Raw genomic sequence first — 16,723 nt, forward strand, 5'->3', positions numbered from 1 at the left:
CAAACTATTTTTCAGGCCCCGTAAACTCAGTTGAAGGCCTACAAGTGCATGTTTGTTATAAATGGAATGTGATTTGATTATTTGTAATTATAATTGAATATTTGTGTGTAAGTAATGTTAAATGTTAAAAATGTTATTGTAATACTCTGTGATCTAAATTGGATGACGAAGACGGGTTAAGGGTGTTATACAACCCTATGCAGATCAGCAGAAGTTCCCATGTTTCTTGTTGAACCATTCATGCGACCGAAGAGGAGCATAATATAAGACAACATGTAAAAATAGTTCGTTGAACTCCAAAGAAAGCAAAATTAGAAGGTTTAACAACGAACAAAGCATAGGGGATCTCTAAAGACTTGGTAAGAGGAAGACTAAAGTACAAATGCCACAGATGATGGGATTGACAAACATGCCAATTTCTGAATAGGAAAAGTGTTGGATGAAAGATATGGGTGATATTTTGATTCGCCTTGCGCAACAAAATGGATGGCAGGTGCCAATGCCACTACCAAATTCCCACCTTCGAACGAGGAGGAAGAGGATGTGAAGGAGTTGGAGCTTGATTCCGTTTAGTTTTAAATATTTTTTTTATTTTTATTTGGGATTTATATTTTTATGACTTAGTTTAATGTTGGATGATTTTTATTATTTATTTATTTTAATTAGGATTTAATTTTATTATATATTTTTGTGTATTTAGGTACCCCATAACTTTTGAAGGCATTACAATTTCAAGCTAAATTTGCAAGGAGGAGTTAGTTCCACCATTTGTGATCCCACCATTTGTGATGAAATTTTAAAGCCAATCAGATAACCTCTATCCTTTATATTTTTGTTGCATATTAGCGAATATGTGTCGAATAAAGTGTGGGGGTGACTTAGGAAATTTTTTGTAGCAATCCGTTTTTCAATGGTGTCAAACAGTGGTTTCATGACCACAATTCCAACGAGTGAGTTCGTAAATATCGTTATTTAATATTTACGATTTAAATATGATGTTATTATGAATTTCAATTTTATAGATTTTATTAATTGGTTAGTTAGTCAAGATACAAGTGGTACATACCGAAAGTCAATGGTTTTGGGAAATGATGTATTGGGACCTTGTTTTCATAAATCGAGTTCGTAAATATTTTTATTGAATATTACAGATTTTTCATATAAGCAGATTAAAATTTGGTTTGGTAATTTTAAAGATTTAATAATTAATTAATAAAAAAAGACTAAATCATAAAAACTGTAAAAATTAATTGCTATTAATTTATATTAACTAAATGGGGCAAATAGTAGAATTAAATGGATTTAAATGGAAATTATGTCATATTTCATTGTAGTTGACTGTTTATGATAATGGTTGATATAAAATATATGTTAAATTAATATTAAATAATAATAAAAGTAAAAAAAACATAAAATAAAGTTAATGGCTACTCACTATTCTTTGTTCTTCAACCGTTCAAAACTAAAACAAGAAAAGAGATAAGCCATTTCGTGAGTTTCAAACTTTAGAGTTATGCATGGTATGTATTTTTATGTTTGTATATTGTAGTTTTTTATATTTTTAACATCGTTGTAATTAAGTTCAGCTAACCCGTACCTCCATTTTAAAAAATGTCAAAGATTTAAAAAGTTAATATTGATGTTATTTGAAGTTTTTGAATGTTTATGGTAGATTTTGAAGCTTTAGAAATGAAATAAGATTAATTTGTTAAGTAAATTTTGTTAGTTTTAAGTTAGGGACTGAATTGTGAATATATTAAAATTGGTATGAAATTTTTGTAAATTGTGATAATAAAAGGCTATAAATGGACATATTGGAGTGGGTTTAAAATTTAGAGTTCAAATTCAAAAGATATGATAAGTTTAATTTTAAGGACTAATTGAATAAAAAATATAAAATTTTAGGGCGGAATTTGGGTAGTAAAATTAAATTGACATATATTTATAATAGGATGATATAAGATGTTTGGAATTAATAAATTGAATTGAACTATTAAATAGATTGGAAATTGGAACAAATTGAAGAAAATCGAGGAAATAACAAAAATTATTGATTAGTCCTTAGAGAGTTGTTTGTTTGTTGTCTTAACCAGGTAAGTTCATATGGTTTGTTTGTTGTCTTAACCAGGTATAATTGAAAGGTGAGATAAAGAATTAAATTGAATAAAATGAATTGCAAATTGAAATCATTATGGAATTGACCTTAAATTGGACTGAAATAGGATATGTAATGTGATGAAGTGATGATTTGATGAAATGAGTTGACTTGATTTTATTTAGACTGGTTGATAGTGATAAGGACTAAATTGAATATATATGAAAAATGTGTATGTATATATGTGTGTGTAATTGAATGCATATAGAGATGACTGATGTTATCATGAGTATGTATGAATAATTTAATGATGAAAATATATATGAATTGAGATATTGATTAGTAATAAATTGAGTAATGAATACCCTATTAACTGTTCGGGTATAGTCAAATATAGTTGGCATGTCATAGGATAGGAAGAGTTGAAGGTTACTTTTACTACGATTCGATGAGGCATTGGGTATCAAATTGCTTTAGTTATATTGATGAGAAACTAGTGTCAAAATATTTGATAAGCGTTGGGTGCAACTACTTACTTCAGATTTATCCGATGAGGCACTGAGTGCAAAATTGGTAGGTTGGTTGGATCTGTGCATCTATCCGAGTCTGAGTCGTGTTAATAGGGAGACAAAATATAAAAACTAATTTTTCATAATTGAAATGATGATAATGAATAAGCATTTGAAATCCATGAAATTGGAAAATTGAATATGAGATGTGGTATTTGATATTGAAATGGCGAATAGATAAAAAAATGGAAGAAAAATGTGAAACGTAATGTATATTGGTGAAATGAGTTGATATGATGATCGGATGATATATTTATACATATTGAGAATTAGTTATACAAGACCAGGGGGCCAATATGAAAATGTGACAAATCGATGAATGTGATTTAAAATTTATACTAAGAAATAAAGTAGTGATTGATACTAAATTGACATTCAATATCTATTTAGTGTAAAGATGAACTGATATGATATGAGAATGAAGTTCATATGGTTAAATATGATTTGGGTTGAGAATTCAAATTATGAAATGAAAATAATGTTTGACATTAATTTGAAATGGGATGTATTGCAGATAAATAGATTGTATGATATGTTAAGATAGTGAATTGATTTAAAGGATTAATTGTTTTTTGAATGGTAATTGGAATGTTATATGATTGAGGTACTATATGGTATGATAAATGTTGAACTCACCTTTTTGATATTTGATTTGCCATGATAGGAAAACTTTACCCAGCTAAGTAGCATGTGTCTATTTGGAACATGAGGTAAGTTGGTTTTATACCCGTGAACTTACGAAGCATTTGTAATGCGTAGTTCGTTTGTTTTCTCTTTTCCTGTAAATCACCGGCTTGCAAAACTTGTTTAATGGATTGTTAGGAGCTCAAACTATCCTGTTATTGTTTCAATAGTCTTTCTATTGTTTAAAGCTCGGTTTTGTGGCATGTAAATAGGTTTCAATATAGTTAAGTATTGATTTTGAAAGTTGATGAAATAGTCCATATTTATAATACTTGTTTTGAATATGTGTATAATAAGTATATAAGGCTTGTAGTGTATATGTGTGTTAATTGGTTGAAATGGAAATGCTTGAATGCCATATTTGAGGTATATATCTATGAAATGATAATAGCATAAAAGTGATTATGGTTGAGTAAGTTGGTTGATATGGTTAAAACATATGTGATGGATGGTTAATGGTATAACATGTTAATAAATGTGTGATAGAAGGTTATATGTACATAGGATGTGTTAGAATTGAGTGACCTGAATCCTTATTTAAATAAAATACAATAGTAAAATAAAATAAAAGTAAAATCCATATAGAACTATACTTCTTTTATTTTATTTTAGAATAAGGTTTTTTAAACCTTATTAAATTCCGTCTATTTTATATTGATTAGAATAAGGTGTTTCAGTCTTACTACACTCCTATTAGAAGATGGTTTTACAAGCCTATAAATAGACATAGTCTACTCCTCTTGTAATCATTTGAATTTGACATAGTGAATTTTCTTCTCCTCTGCCTGTGGTTTTTTTCCGAAAGGATTTTCATGTAAAAATCTGCATGTTCTTGATTTTTTTTCTCTTTTCTATCTGATATATTGTCATTACTGACATTCTATTTTTTACAAATTGGGATCAAAGCTTCTTGGTTGTTCATCTCAATCATGGAAATGGTGTATTTGAAGTATGAAATCTTGCTGTTGGATCGCAACACTAGATTCGCGTTGTGGCAGATAAAGATGTAGGCATTTCTTGCACAGATGGGCTTAGAGAATGCCCTGCTAGGGATAGATAAGATGCCTTTGACATGGACGGAGGAAGAGAAGAAGCATAAGGATCGAAAGTCATTGACACAGTTACATCTACATTCGTCCAACAAAATTTTGTATGATGTGATAAAGGAGAAGACCGTCGTTGTATTATGGAAGAGGCTGGAACAAATATGTATGTCAAAAACTCTAACCAGCAAGTTGCATATGAAGCAGCGTCTTTATGCTTATTGTTTGGAGGAAAGTGCGTCTATGCATGAACACTTAACAATGTTTAAAGAAATTCTCTCAAACTTCGAGGCCATGGAGGTTCAATATGATAAGGAAGATCTAGGGTTGATTCCACTTTGTTAGTTGCCCTCGTCTTATTTAACCTTTAGAGACACGATTTTATATAGCCGCGAGTGTCTCACAGTTAATGAGGTTTATGGTTCATTGACCTCGTATGATAAGATGAAGTATTTTGTGGTTAAACCCGACTTTTAGGGAAAAGGATCTCATTGTTCATGGGAGATAAGATCGGAATGCTGATGAAGATCGTGGAAGGACACAAGAACGAAATCCTTGTGGTAAATCGAAAGGTAGATCAAAGTCTTCAAATAGAGGTAAAACTTTTAACTTTTGTAAGACAAAAGCCACATTAAATCTAAGTGCTATAAGCTACAGAACAAGATCAAAAGGGAGGCTGCGAATCAAAAGGGAAAACAACCAGAAAAATCCAATGAAGCTAATGTTGTAGAAGACTATAGCGACGATGAAATTCTAGTCACTTTCGTCAACAATTCTAAAATGAGCAAGGAGTGGATCCTTGATTCGGACTGCACCTTCCACATGAGTCCCAATCAGGATTGGTTTACAACTTATGAAACAATGTTTAAAGGTGTTGTTTTGATGGAAAATAATGCTTTGTGTAAAATTGCAGGTGTTTGAATGATTAAAGTTAATATGTTTGACGGAGTTGTTAGAACACTTAGTGACATGAGACATGTTCCAGAATTAAAGAGAAATTTAATTTTGTTGAGTAATCTTGATTCAAAAGGGTACAAATACATAGTTGAAAGTGGGGTTTTGAAGATTTCCAAAGGTTCCCTCATGGTGATGAAAGGGCAAAGAAAGATTGTCAAGTTACATGTTTTGCAGGGTTCTACTATTACTGGTGATGCAACTGTTGCTTCCTCTTCCTTGTCAAATGATGATATTACTAAACTTTGGCATATGCACCTAGGGCATATGACTGAGAATAACATGGAAGAATTGAGCAAAAGAGGACTTTTTGATGGGCAAGGAATTTGCAAACTAAAGTTCTGTGAGCACTGCGTTTTTGGGAAGCAAAAGAGAGTTCGATTCACCAGAGGAATCATAACACGAAGCGAATGTTAGAGCATATTGATTCTTATCTATGGGGACCATCTAGAGTGCCTTTGGGAGGTGGGGCTAATTATATGCTAACTTTTATTAATAATTTTTCTAGAAAAGTTTGGGCGTTCTTCCTGAAGGAGAAAAGCGATGTGCTTTTTGTATTTAAGTATTGGAAAACTATGATTAAAAACAAACGGGAAAAAAATAAAACACCTTCACACAAACAATGGCTTAGAGTTCTATTTTGATGAGTTTAATGAGCTATGCAAGTCAGAAGGGATCCTGAGACACTTGATAGTTCTTCATACTCCATAACAAAACAGCGTTGCAGAATGAATGAACAGAATGATCATGGAGAAAGTTTGATGTATGTTGTCAAATGCTAACTTACCAAAGTCATTTTGGACCGAAACAACCTTTATTGCATGTTTTTTGATCAACCGATCTACATCTATTGCCATTGAGAAAAAGACTCCACAAGAGGTATGATATGGTAATCTTGCTGATTATTCTGATTTAAAGATCTTTGAGTGTCTTGCATATGCTCATGTTAATAACGGAAAATTGGAACCGAAATCCATTAAATTTGTTTTTATTGGTTATAAAGCTGGTGTAAAAGGGTATAAGTTATGGTGTCTTGAAAATAGAAAAGTTGGGATTAGCAGAGATGTTGTTTTTGATGAAACTGCTATACTACCTAACTTATCTCTTAAAGACTCTTCCAATAAAGAACATCAAAAGTAGGTGGAGCATCAGATTAATCCAAAATCTACAACAGAGTCGACTCCTCAAACCAGTATAAAAATTCAGAATAGATTTGCTTCTTCACCATAATACTCTATCACCAAAAATAGAACTAGAAGAGAAATTAAACCTCCAAAGAAGTATACCGAGGCTGATCTAGTTGCTTATGCTTTAAATGTGGCCAAATATATAGATGCAAACCAAGAGCCATCTAATTATTCTGAGACGGTTAGCTGTGAAGACTTAGAAATTCGAATGTTTGCTATGCAAGAAGAGATAGAATCACTCCACAAAAACAGAACATGGGATCTTGTGAAACTTCCCAAAAGTAAAAAGGTTGTTTGTTGTAAATGGGTGTTTAAAAAGAAAGAAGGGACTTCAGGAGTTGAAGAACCCAAAGATAAAGCAAAGCTTGTTGCAAAGGTTACAGTCAAATTCTAGGAGTGGACTTCACATATGTGTTCTCCCCAGTTGTGAAGCATAGTTCGATTCGAGCTTTGCTTGGTATTGTGGCCATGCATGATTTGGAGCTTGAGCAGTTTGATGCAAAAATTGCATTTTTGCATCGAGAACTTGAGGAGGATATTTTCATGCAACAACCATAGGGTTTTACAGTCTTTGAAAAAGAGGACTGTAATAGCCCATTTTTTAGTGAAATCGAAATAGTGGTTTCGGGACCACAAATTCGATCCAAAAATAAAGCTTATTTTATTTTATTATATGGTTCATATTATAATAGACATGTCATGTGAAAATTTTGATGCGAAAATTTTATCGATTAAGTGTTTAATTACGAGAAGGACTAAATCGTATAAAATGCAAAAGTTGGATCTAGTAGCATAAGGATTAAATAGCTATGGAATTCAAAATTAGAGGTCTTTATATGGTAATTAGACCATTAAAGAAAAGTATGTAGATTTTTGGTGACTCATCCATGGAAATTTAGAAAAAGGATAAGGACTAAATTGGAATTTGAAAAATATTTAATTAATTAAAAGATGAAAAAAAATCATATTATTTTCTCATCTTCTTCAATCTAAAATACATGGAAACCTAGGAGAGTGAGAAGAAATTTTCATGGTTTAATTGGGTAAGTTTCCTTGTCTCGTTTTTAGTAATTTTGATATTTTTGAAACCTGGATAGCTTAATCTATCTATTTGGGGGATTAATTTGAAAAGTTATCAAGGTATGAAATTTGGGTCATGGATGAATATGCTAAAAATTATAAATTTATGGTAGAAAATGAAAGGTTGTTGATAGATAAACAACTTTTACAAAGTGATTTTTTTTATGAAAACATGATTTAGGGACTAAAATGTAAACTTGTGAAATTGAAGAAAAATGCTGAATTTTTATGAATACATGTGCTGTAAATTTTAAATGAGATTTTGGTTAGGCTTGGAATAGGGAGTAAATTGCACAAGTTTCATTTCTGAGCCTAAAGACGAAATTGGAATTTATGATAAAGTTAGGGGCAAAATGGTAATTTTTCCTAGGACGTAAATTGAGTACAAATGAGTATGAAAAATGAGAAATTAATGATTAAAGCTATTTATATAAATTTGGACAACTCACATTCGAGGTTAGACCGAGTAAAAGAAAAGATTTCAGATTAGTAGATTATTTACGCGAACAAGTGTCGAGGTAAGTTCGTGTAACTTAATCGAGCATGTAAATATGTTTAATTGAATTTTATGTTTGTATGTAATGTGGCATATATTGAAGTGAATTATTTGATTGCTATAATGAAAAATTGAATACATGCTTGGAACGGTAAAATGGGTCAAGTTCTGTTTAAATATTGAATTCTGATGAACATATGCGCTTTCCCAAAACGAATAAGGTCCTGCATTTGTTGCAAATAGGATTTAGCTCAGACGAGTAATCCTATTGAACTTGTTATAGATAGGAGTCTGGACGGGTAATTCTGATATAATACCTCTCGTGCATATGTTACATTAGGGATTTTGCCTGGACTAGTAATACTAATTGAGCTCTTCTAAGCATACATTATATAAAGAATTTAGCCTGGACTGGTAATCCTGTTATACGTCATGTGGCTCGAGAGTGTATTCCTAGATTAAGTGCCCTAATGGGTACTCTTGAAAAAGAATTGACGAGTTATTGAATCGTACACCTCGAGTATACCACTTGAACATCCATTGGGATTTCAATGATTCAACAAACACAACTCTTGACATGGTAAGATTATTCTGAGATGAAATGATAATTTCTTGAATGAATATTGCATGATGAGCTCATCTATCTTTCCTTGATGTATATAAAGATTTTGTGACTAACATGTTTGATTGAATGCACGTGTTCAGACAATTATGCCAAATGGATGGAAAACATGATATTGTATGCTTAGATTTAATAAACGGGATTGGTAAGTTTAGTTTCCGTTATACGAACTTACTAAGAATGTAATGCTTACTCCGTTTTATTTTTCCATGTTTTATAGTGCTCGGAAGCTCGCAAAGGTTTGAGATCATTAGAGCATCGCCACACTATCTACTAGCTATTTTAGATATTTATAGTAAAATCATTTTGGTATAATGGCATGTATAGGCTAACCTGGCCATAGATAGCTTAAATATGTGGTTTTCAATCTAGCCATTGGAATGGCTAGTAATGGTTTATTTTGGTATGATTAAGTAGGTTATTATGATATATACACATGTGTTAAATATATGTGCTCAAATGTTGTTAATGCCTAAGTTAAACCAAGGTAAGTTTATAAACACATATGCATGTAATGATATGCCTTGTTGGATGATGGAGTGTTCTTAATTTAAATGCTTGAAATAGTTGGTATTGGATGTGAGTTTTAAATGCAGGCCTTTGGTGTGATTTTGGGTGAGAAATGAAGCTAGAAATGGCTTTATTTTGTCCACATGGGCAGACACAGAGTGTGTGTCTAGATCATGTGTGACACACGGCCGAGTACATACGCATGTAGTTAGGCCGTGTGTCCCCTGCATTTGAATTTTGAGAAACAGAATGCTCAGAATGGAGCACACGGGCAGAGACACGGGCGTGTGTCTTAGCCATGTATGCTACACGGCCTAGAACATGAGCGTGTGTCTTAACCGTGTGAAACCTGTACCTAATTTTGAATTGAATTAATTAACCACACGGCTTAGCACACGGGCGTGTGGCATGGCCGTGTGCACAACTCAGAGAGTTACACGGGGTCAAACACAGCATCCAGCACAGGTGTGTCCTAGGGTCACACGAGCGTGTCCCTTAGACCACACAGGCATGTGAGCCCTATACCTTGGAAAATTTTTGTAATTTCGTGAAAAATTCTTAGAGTTCTCAATTAAGTCCCGACTCGATTCTAATGCTCGTATTGGGCCTCGAGGGTCCATTTAAGGGACGTTTTGAATGATCTCGATTAATAAATAGTAATTTACATAAATTATTTGTAAAATGTTCTAAAAGTTTTGGTAATGCTCCGAAACCTTGTTCCGACGACGAATACGGGTTAAGAGTGTTACAAGGACTATGTTTGCTTGCTGAAAAAGTCTTTTTACAGTTTGAAACAGTCACCAAAATAGTGGTATAAGAGGTTTGATTCCTTTATGACTTCTCATGATTTCAAAAGAAGTAGCTTCGACAGTTGTGTTTACCTTAAGAAAAATAGTGATGGTTCTTTTTGTATCTACTCCTTTATGTTGATGACATGTTGATGGTAGTGAAAGATAAATGAGAGATAAGAAAGGCTAAAGCCTAACTAAGTGAGGAATTTGAGATGAAAGATTTGGGACCAGCAAAGAAGATACTTAGTATGGAGATTCTTAGAGACAGAAAATCAAATAAATTGTACCTAAGTTAGAAGGGGTACATTGAGAAAGTTCTTTTTAGGTTCAATATGCAGAGTGTTAAGCCTGTTAGTACTCCTTTAGCAGCCCATTTTAGACTTTCATCAGCTTTGTCTCCATAATCAGATGATAAGATTGAGTAGATATCACATGTTCCATATTCTAGTGCCGTGGGATCTCTCATGTATGCTATGGTTTGTTCACGTCCAGATTTATCATATGCATTCAGTGCAGTTAGTAGATACATATTGAATCCCAGTAAAGAATACTGGAAAGCAGGTTAGTGGATTTTAAGATTCTTACGAGGTACTACTGATGTTTACTTACAGTTTGGAAGAACTAGAGACAGAGTAATTGGGTATGTTGATCTTGATCGGAGGTTGTGCAATCAATGGAAAGCCACTTTGCAAACTACAGCCGCTTTGTCTACCATTGAAGCTGAGTACATGGTGATTACTGAGGCTTGTAAAGAAGCCATTTGGTTGAAAGGACTTTTTAGTGAACTTAATGAAGACCTTTAAATCAGTATAGTATTTTGTGACAGTTAGAGTGCCATTTTCCTTACAAAAGATAAAATGTTTGATGAGAGAACAAAACACATTACTGTTTGGTATCATTTTATTCGTGATATTATTGCTCGTGGTGATATCGTTGTGAGCAAAATTAGTACTCATGAAAATCCTGCAGATTGATGACTAAGTCACTTCCTACTACCAAGTTTGAGCATTGCTTAGACTTGGTTGGTGTTCATTGTTGAAGTTAAACCCTTAAGGGGTTTTATGGAAGAGAGGGAGAACTTGTTTGTTAAGTGTTCGCGATGAAGAACTTGTTCATTGGGAATTCTTGTCAAGGTGGAGATTGTTAGAATTGAGTGACTCAATCCTTATTTAAATAAAATACAATAGTAAAATAAAATAAAAGTAAAATCCATATGGAATTACATTTCTTTTATTTTATTTTAGAATAAGGTTTTTTAAGCCTTATTAAACTCCATCTATTTGATATTGAATAGAATAAGGTATTTCAATCTTACTACTCTCCTATTAGAATATGGTTTTACAAGCATATAAATAGACATAGTCTACTCCTCTTGTAATTATTCGAATTCGACATAGTGAATTTTTTTCTCCTTTGCTCGTGGTTTTTTTCCTAAAAGGGTTTCCACGTAAAAATCTATGTGTTCTTGATTTTTTTCTTTCTTTTTCCTTTGCGATATCTTGTCATTACCGACATTCTATTTTTTACAGGATGATTATGCATTTACAAGCTAATGAGTATGTTTTAGTATAGTTATTTTTGAATAAAAGTGTATATGGTAACTTGATAAATGCTAGATAACTTGTGGCAAAGTTTGGATGATGTTATATAAATGAATTAGTAGGTACTTGTGTTTTGGCATTGTTGAATTTGGATATATATATAAATATAAACATGTGCATATGGTAACTTTAGTAAATGTTGAATGGTATTGCAAATGTGAATGACAACCTTAAATAGTGATATGTATGTGACCTAGCTTATGATATAAAATAGTTAAGTGTTTTTGTATGGATTGTGAATTTATGTTGATGGTTATCTTGGTGCCAAATGTGGCATATTTGTTGTATGTTTGTAATGGATGGAATGAGTTCTTTGCAGGTTAATTGTGTACCTATATGTATCTATGAGCTAAGATATAGATTTGGGCATGAAATGAACTTACTTGTGATTTTGATCATCTGGGTAAAAGTATTGATACTAGGGACCAAGATATCGATACTTGACCAAATGAATATTATTTTGAAAATGGTAGAATGCCAAAACGGTACCAATACTAATTTTCAGTATCGATACATTTGATAAAAATATTGATACTTGTTCCTTTTGTATCGATACCTAGTTTCAAGTTTTAAAAATTTTTAGATTGGTCCTTAATCATGCTCGAATCTATTAAACATGTTTGTACGCTCAATTTAGTCTCTGTTTAGTTTATAACTTCTATTATGCATGTATTTAGAAAAACTTGATGGTTTAAATTGAATTCAATGTTATGGTTTGCATGTGAATGTTTCGATAACTGTTGTAGCATCCTAAAACTCAAATCTAGCGATCGGGCCAGGTGAGGGGTGTTACTTTTTTAAAATTTTAAAATTTTTTACTTTTCTTTGTTTTAATAGTTTTTTAAATATCCATTCTGCATGTTTCTATGTGCTTGAGCTTATAGAAATAAAAGTGATTGGTTAGGAGCATGTTAATAGGATTTTGTGAATAAATTGTAAATTTAGTTTGATAATAATTGATTCTAAATTTTTTAATTTTAGACTAGTTAGTTTGATTTATTACACCGTTAATAGATTTAATATGTTAAGTATACCACATGATAAATTGGTATATAAATAGAATGCATCCTTAATTGAATTATAGGTTGTAGAAATTGATAAACTTGGCTTATTGAATTACTTAGGGGTGACTTAAAACATTATTTGATAGACAATTTTTCGAGCTAAAAAGCTATCATGTAAATGAGATTAAAAAAATATATAAAATAAACTTGTTAATCTTGATATTCTTATATAAGTTGTTGATGTTCATTTTTTATTCAAAATATAAATACAGTAAGTTATTTTTTTAATAAATTTTTATGATTTCTAATTAACTCCTAATAATATTTATAAATTTTATTTTTTTAATTTTAATGATTTTTTAAAATAATTTTTTATGTTCTTTATAGTTTCAAAATGTATCTAGACTAAAAGATGTCCATATTCAAATAAACTTAGACAATCCATTGTATAGATTCATTATGTACTTATTTTAAAAATAATTTTTATTTTTTTGCTAATGTGGCATCTGTTAGCGACCATATCAGCATTGCCGCTAAATACTAATGTTCAATGTTGGCCAAAGGACCTGTTTCACTAATTTTATTAGTTTATAAATTCAATTGAGTACATAAAATTTGAAAGCACTTAATTGATTTTTTATTTTTAAAATGTTGTAATGCTTATAATACCATTAAGTGATTATAAAACAACACCTAATATCCTCGACATGAAATCATAGTTACTTAATATGTCACTGCATTTTGTTTATTTACTTTAAAATACTAGTATTGGATAAATATTAAAATATTAAAATATCAATATAAAAATATAATATTTTAAATATATATTAGATATATCATCTATAATGTGAGTGAAAAAAATATATAATAAATATATTTCTAAAAGATTAATACGAAAATCAAATGAGATTTTAGTTAAATAATAAAGTTAAAATATTAAAATTCTTGATATATTAAGGTTCAAATTGTACAATTTTTTTTAAAATTTTACATAAAATGTAAAAAGATAAAATATTATTATAATACAATTTATTTCTTTATGAAATGTATAAATTTTAAATATTTTTCTTTTAGATTCGTTTAATAAGTAACATCGAGTGAATTAATCATATAAATGATAAATTAGATTTTTTAAAAATCAAATCCTACAACCTTAATAAAATCGTAAAACTTTGTAGGCTTGCAATTTGAACTTTTCTGTTGAATATTATTACATTTTGAAGCATCTCATCAAAGAAAAGAAACAAAATTCATTAAATATTCCCCTTTTTAATTTGTTTTTAAAATACACCCCTTAACTTTCAGCGAAACATGATTATTTGGCAGCCTAGGAATAACCCAATGTTCGAATGCAGACTATCGCCGGCTCCTCACAATTTCAAACCCATTTCCATGGAATTTCATTAGGCTAATGGATCATTAAACTATAAATACGTACTTAGCCAAACAACAATCAATCAAAAAAAAGAAAAAGAAAAAGAGTGTTTGTTGAGCTTCCATTAATGGCTTCTAACAAGCTTGCCATGCTCACCATTGTTGTCATATTTCTTCCTGCAATGGCCTTAGCGACGGATTATATCGTCGGGGATGACAGTGGATGGACAACCGGTTTCGATTATCAAGCTTGGGCAAAAGATAAAGTATTTCGTGTTGGCGATAAATTAGGTATATACTGAGACAACGAAGTTGGTTTTAATTTACATATATGATTATATTGAATGTGTAGCGTATTTCAGTTTAACAGTGTCATATAATATTTTTATTTTTATTTTGCAGTGTTTCAATACCCTAAAGGATATCACAATGTGTTTAAAGTAAACGGTACGGGCTTCAAGAATTGTGACATTCCACCTGAAAACCAAGCTCTCACATCTGGGAACGATACGATTGTTCTTAAGACTCCAGGAAAGAAGTGGTACATCTGTGGTGTTGCAAGCCATTGTTCCATGTATGCCCAAAAGCTTACTGTCTCTGTTCAATATCCCTTCGGCTTGGCACCAGCCCCGGCTCCAACTCAACCTTCAGTGCCTGCAACACCTGCTCCTGCACCTCGACTACCCGTCACTCCTTCAGTGCCTACAACACCAACTAAACATTGGGCTCCAACTCCTGCACCTTCAATGCCTACAACACCAATTCAACCTTGGACTCCAGCTCCTGCACCTTCGGCACCATCCACACCTTCAGCAGTAGCAGCAACACCATATGAACCTTGGGCTCCAGCCCCTGCACCCTGGGCACCGGCTACACCTTCTGTGCCAGCAACACCATATGAACCTTGGGCTCCAGCCCCTGCACCCTGGGCACCGACTACAACTTCTGTGCCAGCAACACAATCTGAACCTTGGGCTCCAGGCCCTGCACCTTGGGCACCAACTACACCTACTGTGCCAGCAACACCATCTCAACCTTGGGCTCCAGGCCCTGCACCATGGACACCAGCTACACCTTCTGTGCCAACAACACCATCTGACCCTTGGGCTCCAACTCCATCTCCTTATCCATGGATTTGATTTGATCAGCCATTTTATCGTCAGAGAATCATGTTTTAGTTTGGCACAATTACTTGCAATAATTTTAAGTGTGACCACTGACCACCATTTACTATAATACGTTATTGTCTGAGAATAGTAATCTTTTATAGTACATCTAAGTCTAATTGATTTCAAGTTAAACAGTGTCAAATTGTTTAAGCATTTATTACAATTTAATACAAGGGGTGCCTTGTTATTTTTATTTTACAATCTTTGTCTTTGCCTAGTCACCCTTACGATTTTGACTGCAATAATTTTTAGTATGTTTATAATCGTAATAAACACAATCCTTTCTCCAGGCAATTTATTAAAAAAAGTCCTTTTATTTCGTTATTGATCGAAATAGCTCGACTTTTTGATTATTTACTAGAAAGGACCATTTTCCCCAAAAGTGCGTCCACGTCAACGCGAAGTCAGGAGACGTGTCAGCAAAATGCTTCCCAGGGGGAGCGTTTTGCCCCCAACGGTCACATGACCGTTTGAACTCCAAACTCCAACGGTAAAAAAATATATAAAAGGCCCCTCCCCCCTTTCATTTTTTCACACAATAGTCCTCTCACAATTCTCTCACAATTCTCTCAAATTTCTCTCAATTTTTGTTAAAGCTGTCTCTAATTTTTGCAAAAAAGCTCTGTTAAAATATTTTTGAATTAGTTTTATTTTTTAAATTACAAAAATATTCGATTGTGTTAGCAATGGCCGAAGAATTAATTAGTCTTGATACGAAACAATCCCCGTCGATCAAATGACAATGGTAAGTGATAAGTTTAATTAATTTTTGAATAGTATTTATTTTTTTTTCATTTATGCAATTTTAATTAATATTTATTTTATAATTTTTTTTATAACAGTCTGTAGATCGGGTGTTGCAATGCTATATCCGTAATATGTCTGGTCTTCCATCGCCATTAATAGAGAATTACCTGCGAGAAGCAGGATTTTGGCACGTGGCCACGATAGGCCGGGGGTGCAAGTTGGACCCGAAACTAATCAGTGCATTGATAGAGAGGTGGAGACCCGAGACACACACTTTTCATCTTCCATGCGGAGAGTGTACTATCACTCTGGAAGACGTGCAATTGCAATTGGGATTGCCGGTCGATGGGTAGCAGTCACTGGGTCTGCTCAATCTGCTGATTGGGGGGCCGTATGCTACGAGCTTTTGGGTGCTATTTCGGATAATATTAACGGAGGTCGGATCGAGATGGGCTGGTTACGAGACACATTTTCGAAGCCGGATAATGATTCAACTGAATTAGAAAGAATAAAATATGCTCGGGCATACATTCTTGAGATGATTGGAGGTTATCTGATGCTGGACTTGTCACGAAACCGCGTACATCTGAGATGGCTGCTGAAACTCGTTGATTTTAGAGCAGCAGGTGAATTAAGTTGGGGGTCTGTCGTGTTAGCAACATTGTACCGAGAGATGTGAGGGGCGACGCGACCGAATAAAGCCAAAATCGGAGGATGCCTATTACTACTGCAATCATGGGCATGGTTTCGCTTTCCATTTTTATGTCCTCGAGTGAACCACCTATATACATTCTTAC

At 32.7% G+C, this 16,723-nt stretch overlaps 1 protein-coding gene across 1 annotated transcript; it reads left to right on the forward strand.

The window, feature by feature from the left end:
* Positions 1-14,109: 14,109 nt before the first annotated feature.
* LOC107894872 (blue copper protein) lies at positions 14,110-15,306 on the forward strand. Its single transcript, XM_016820059.1, has 2 exons — positions 14,110-14,301; positions 14,413-15,306. Exons 1-2 carry the CDS (start codon positions 14,139-14,141, stop codon positions 15,147-15,149), a joined length of 900 nt encoding a protein of 299 aa, XP_016675548.1. The 5' UTR covers positions 14,110-14,138; the 3' UTR covers positions 15,150-15,306.
* Positions 15,307-16,723: the final 1,417 nt, after the last annotated feature.

The sequence above is a fragment of the Gossypium hirsutum genome, chromosome A13 (genome assembly GCF_007990345.1).
Source record: "Gossypium hirsutum isolate 1008001.06 chromosome A13, Gossypium_hirsutum_v2.1, whole genome shotgun sequence".
Classification (NCBI taxonomy): Eukaryota; Viridiplantae; Streptophyta; class Magnoliopsida; order Malvales; family Malvaceae; genus Gossypium; species Gossypium hirsutum.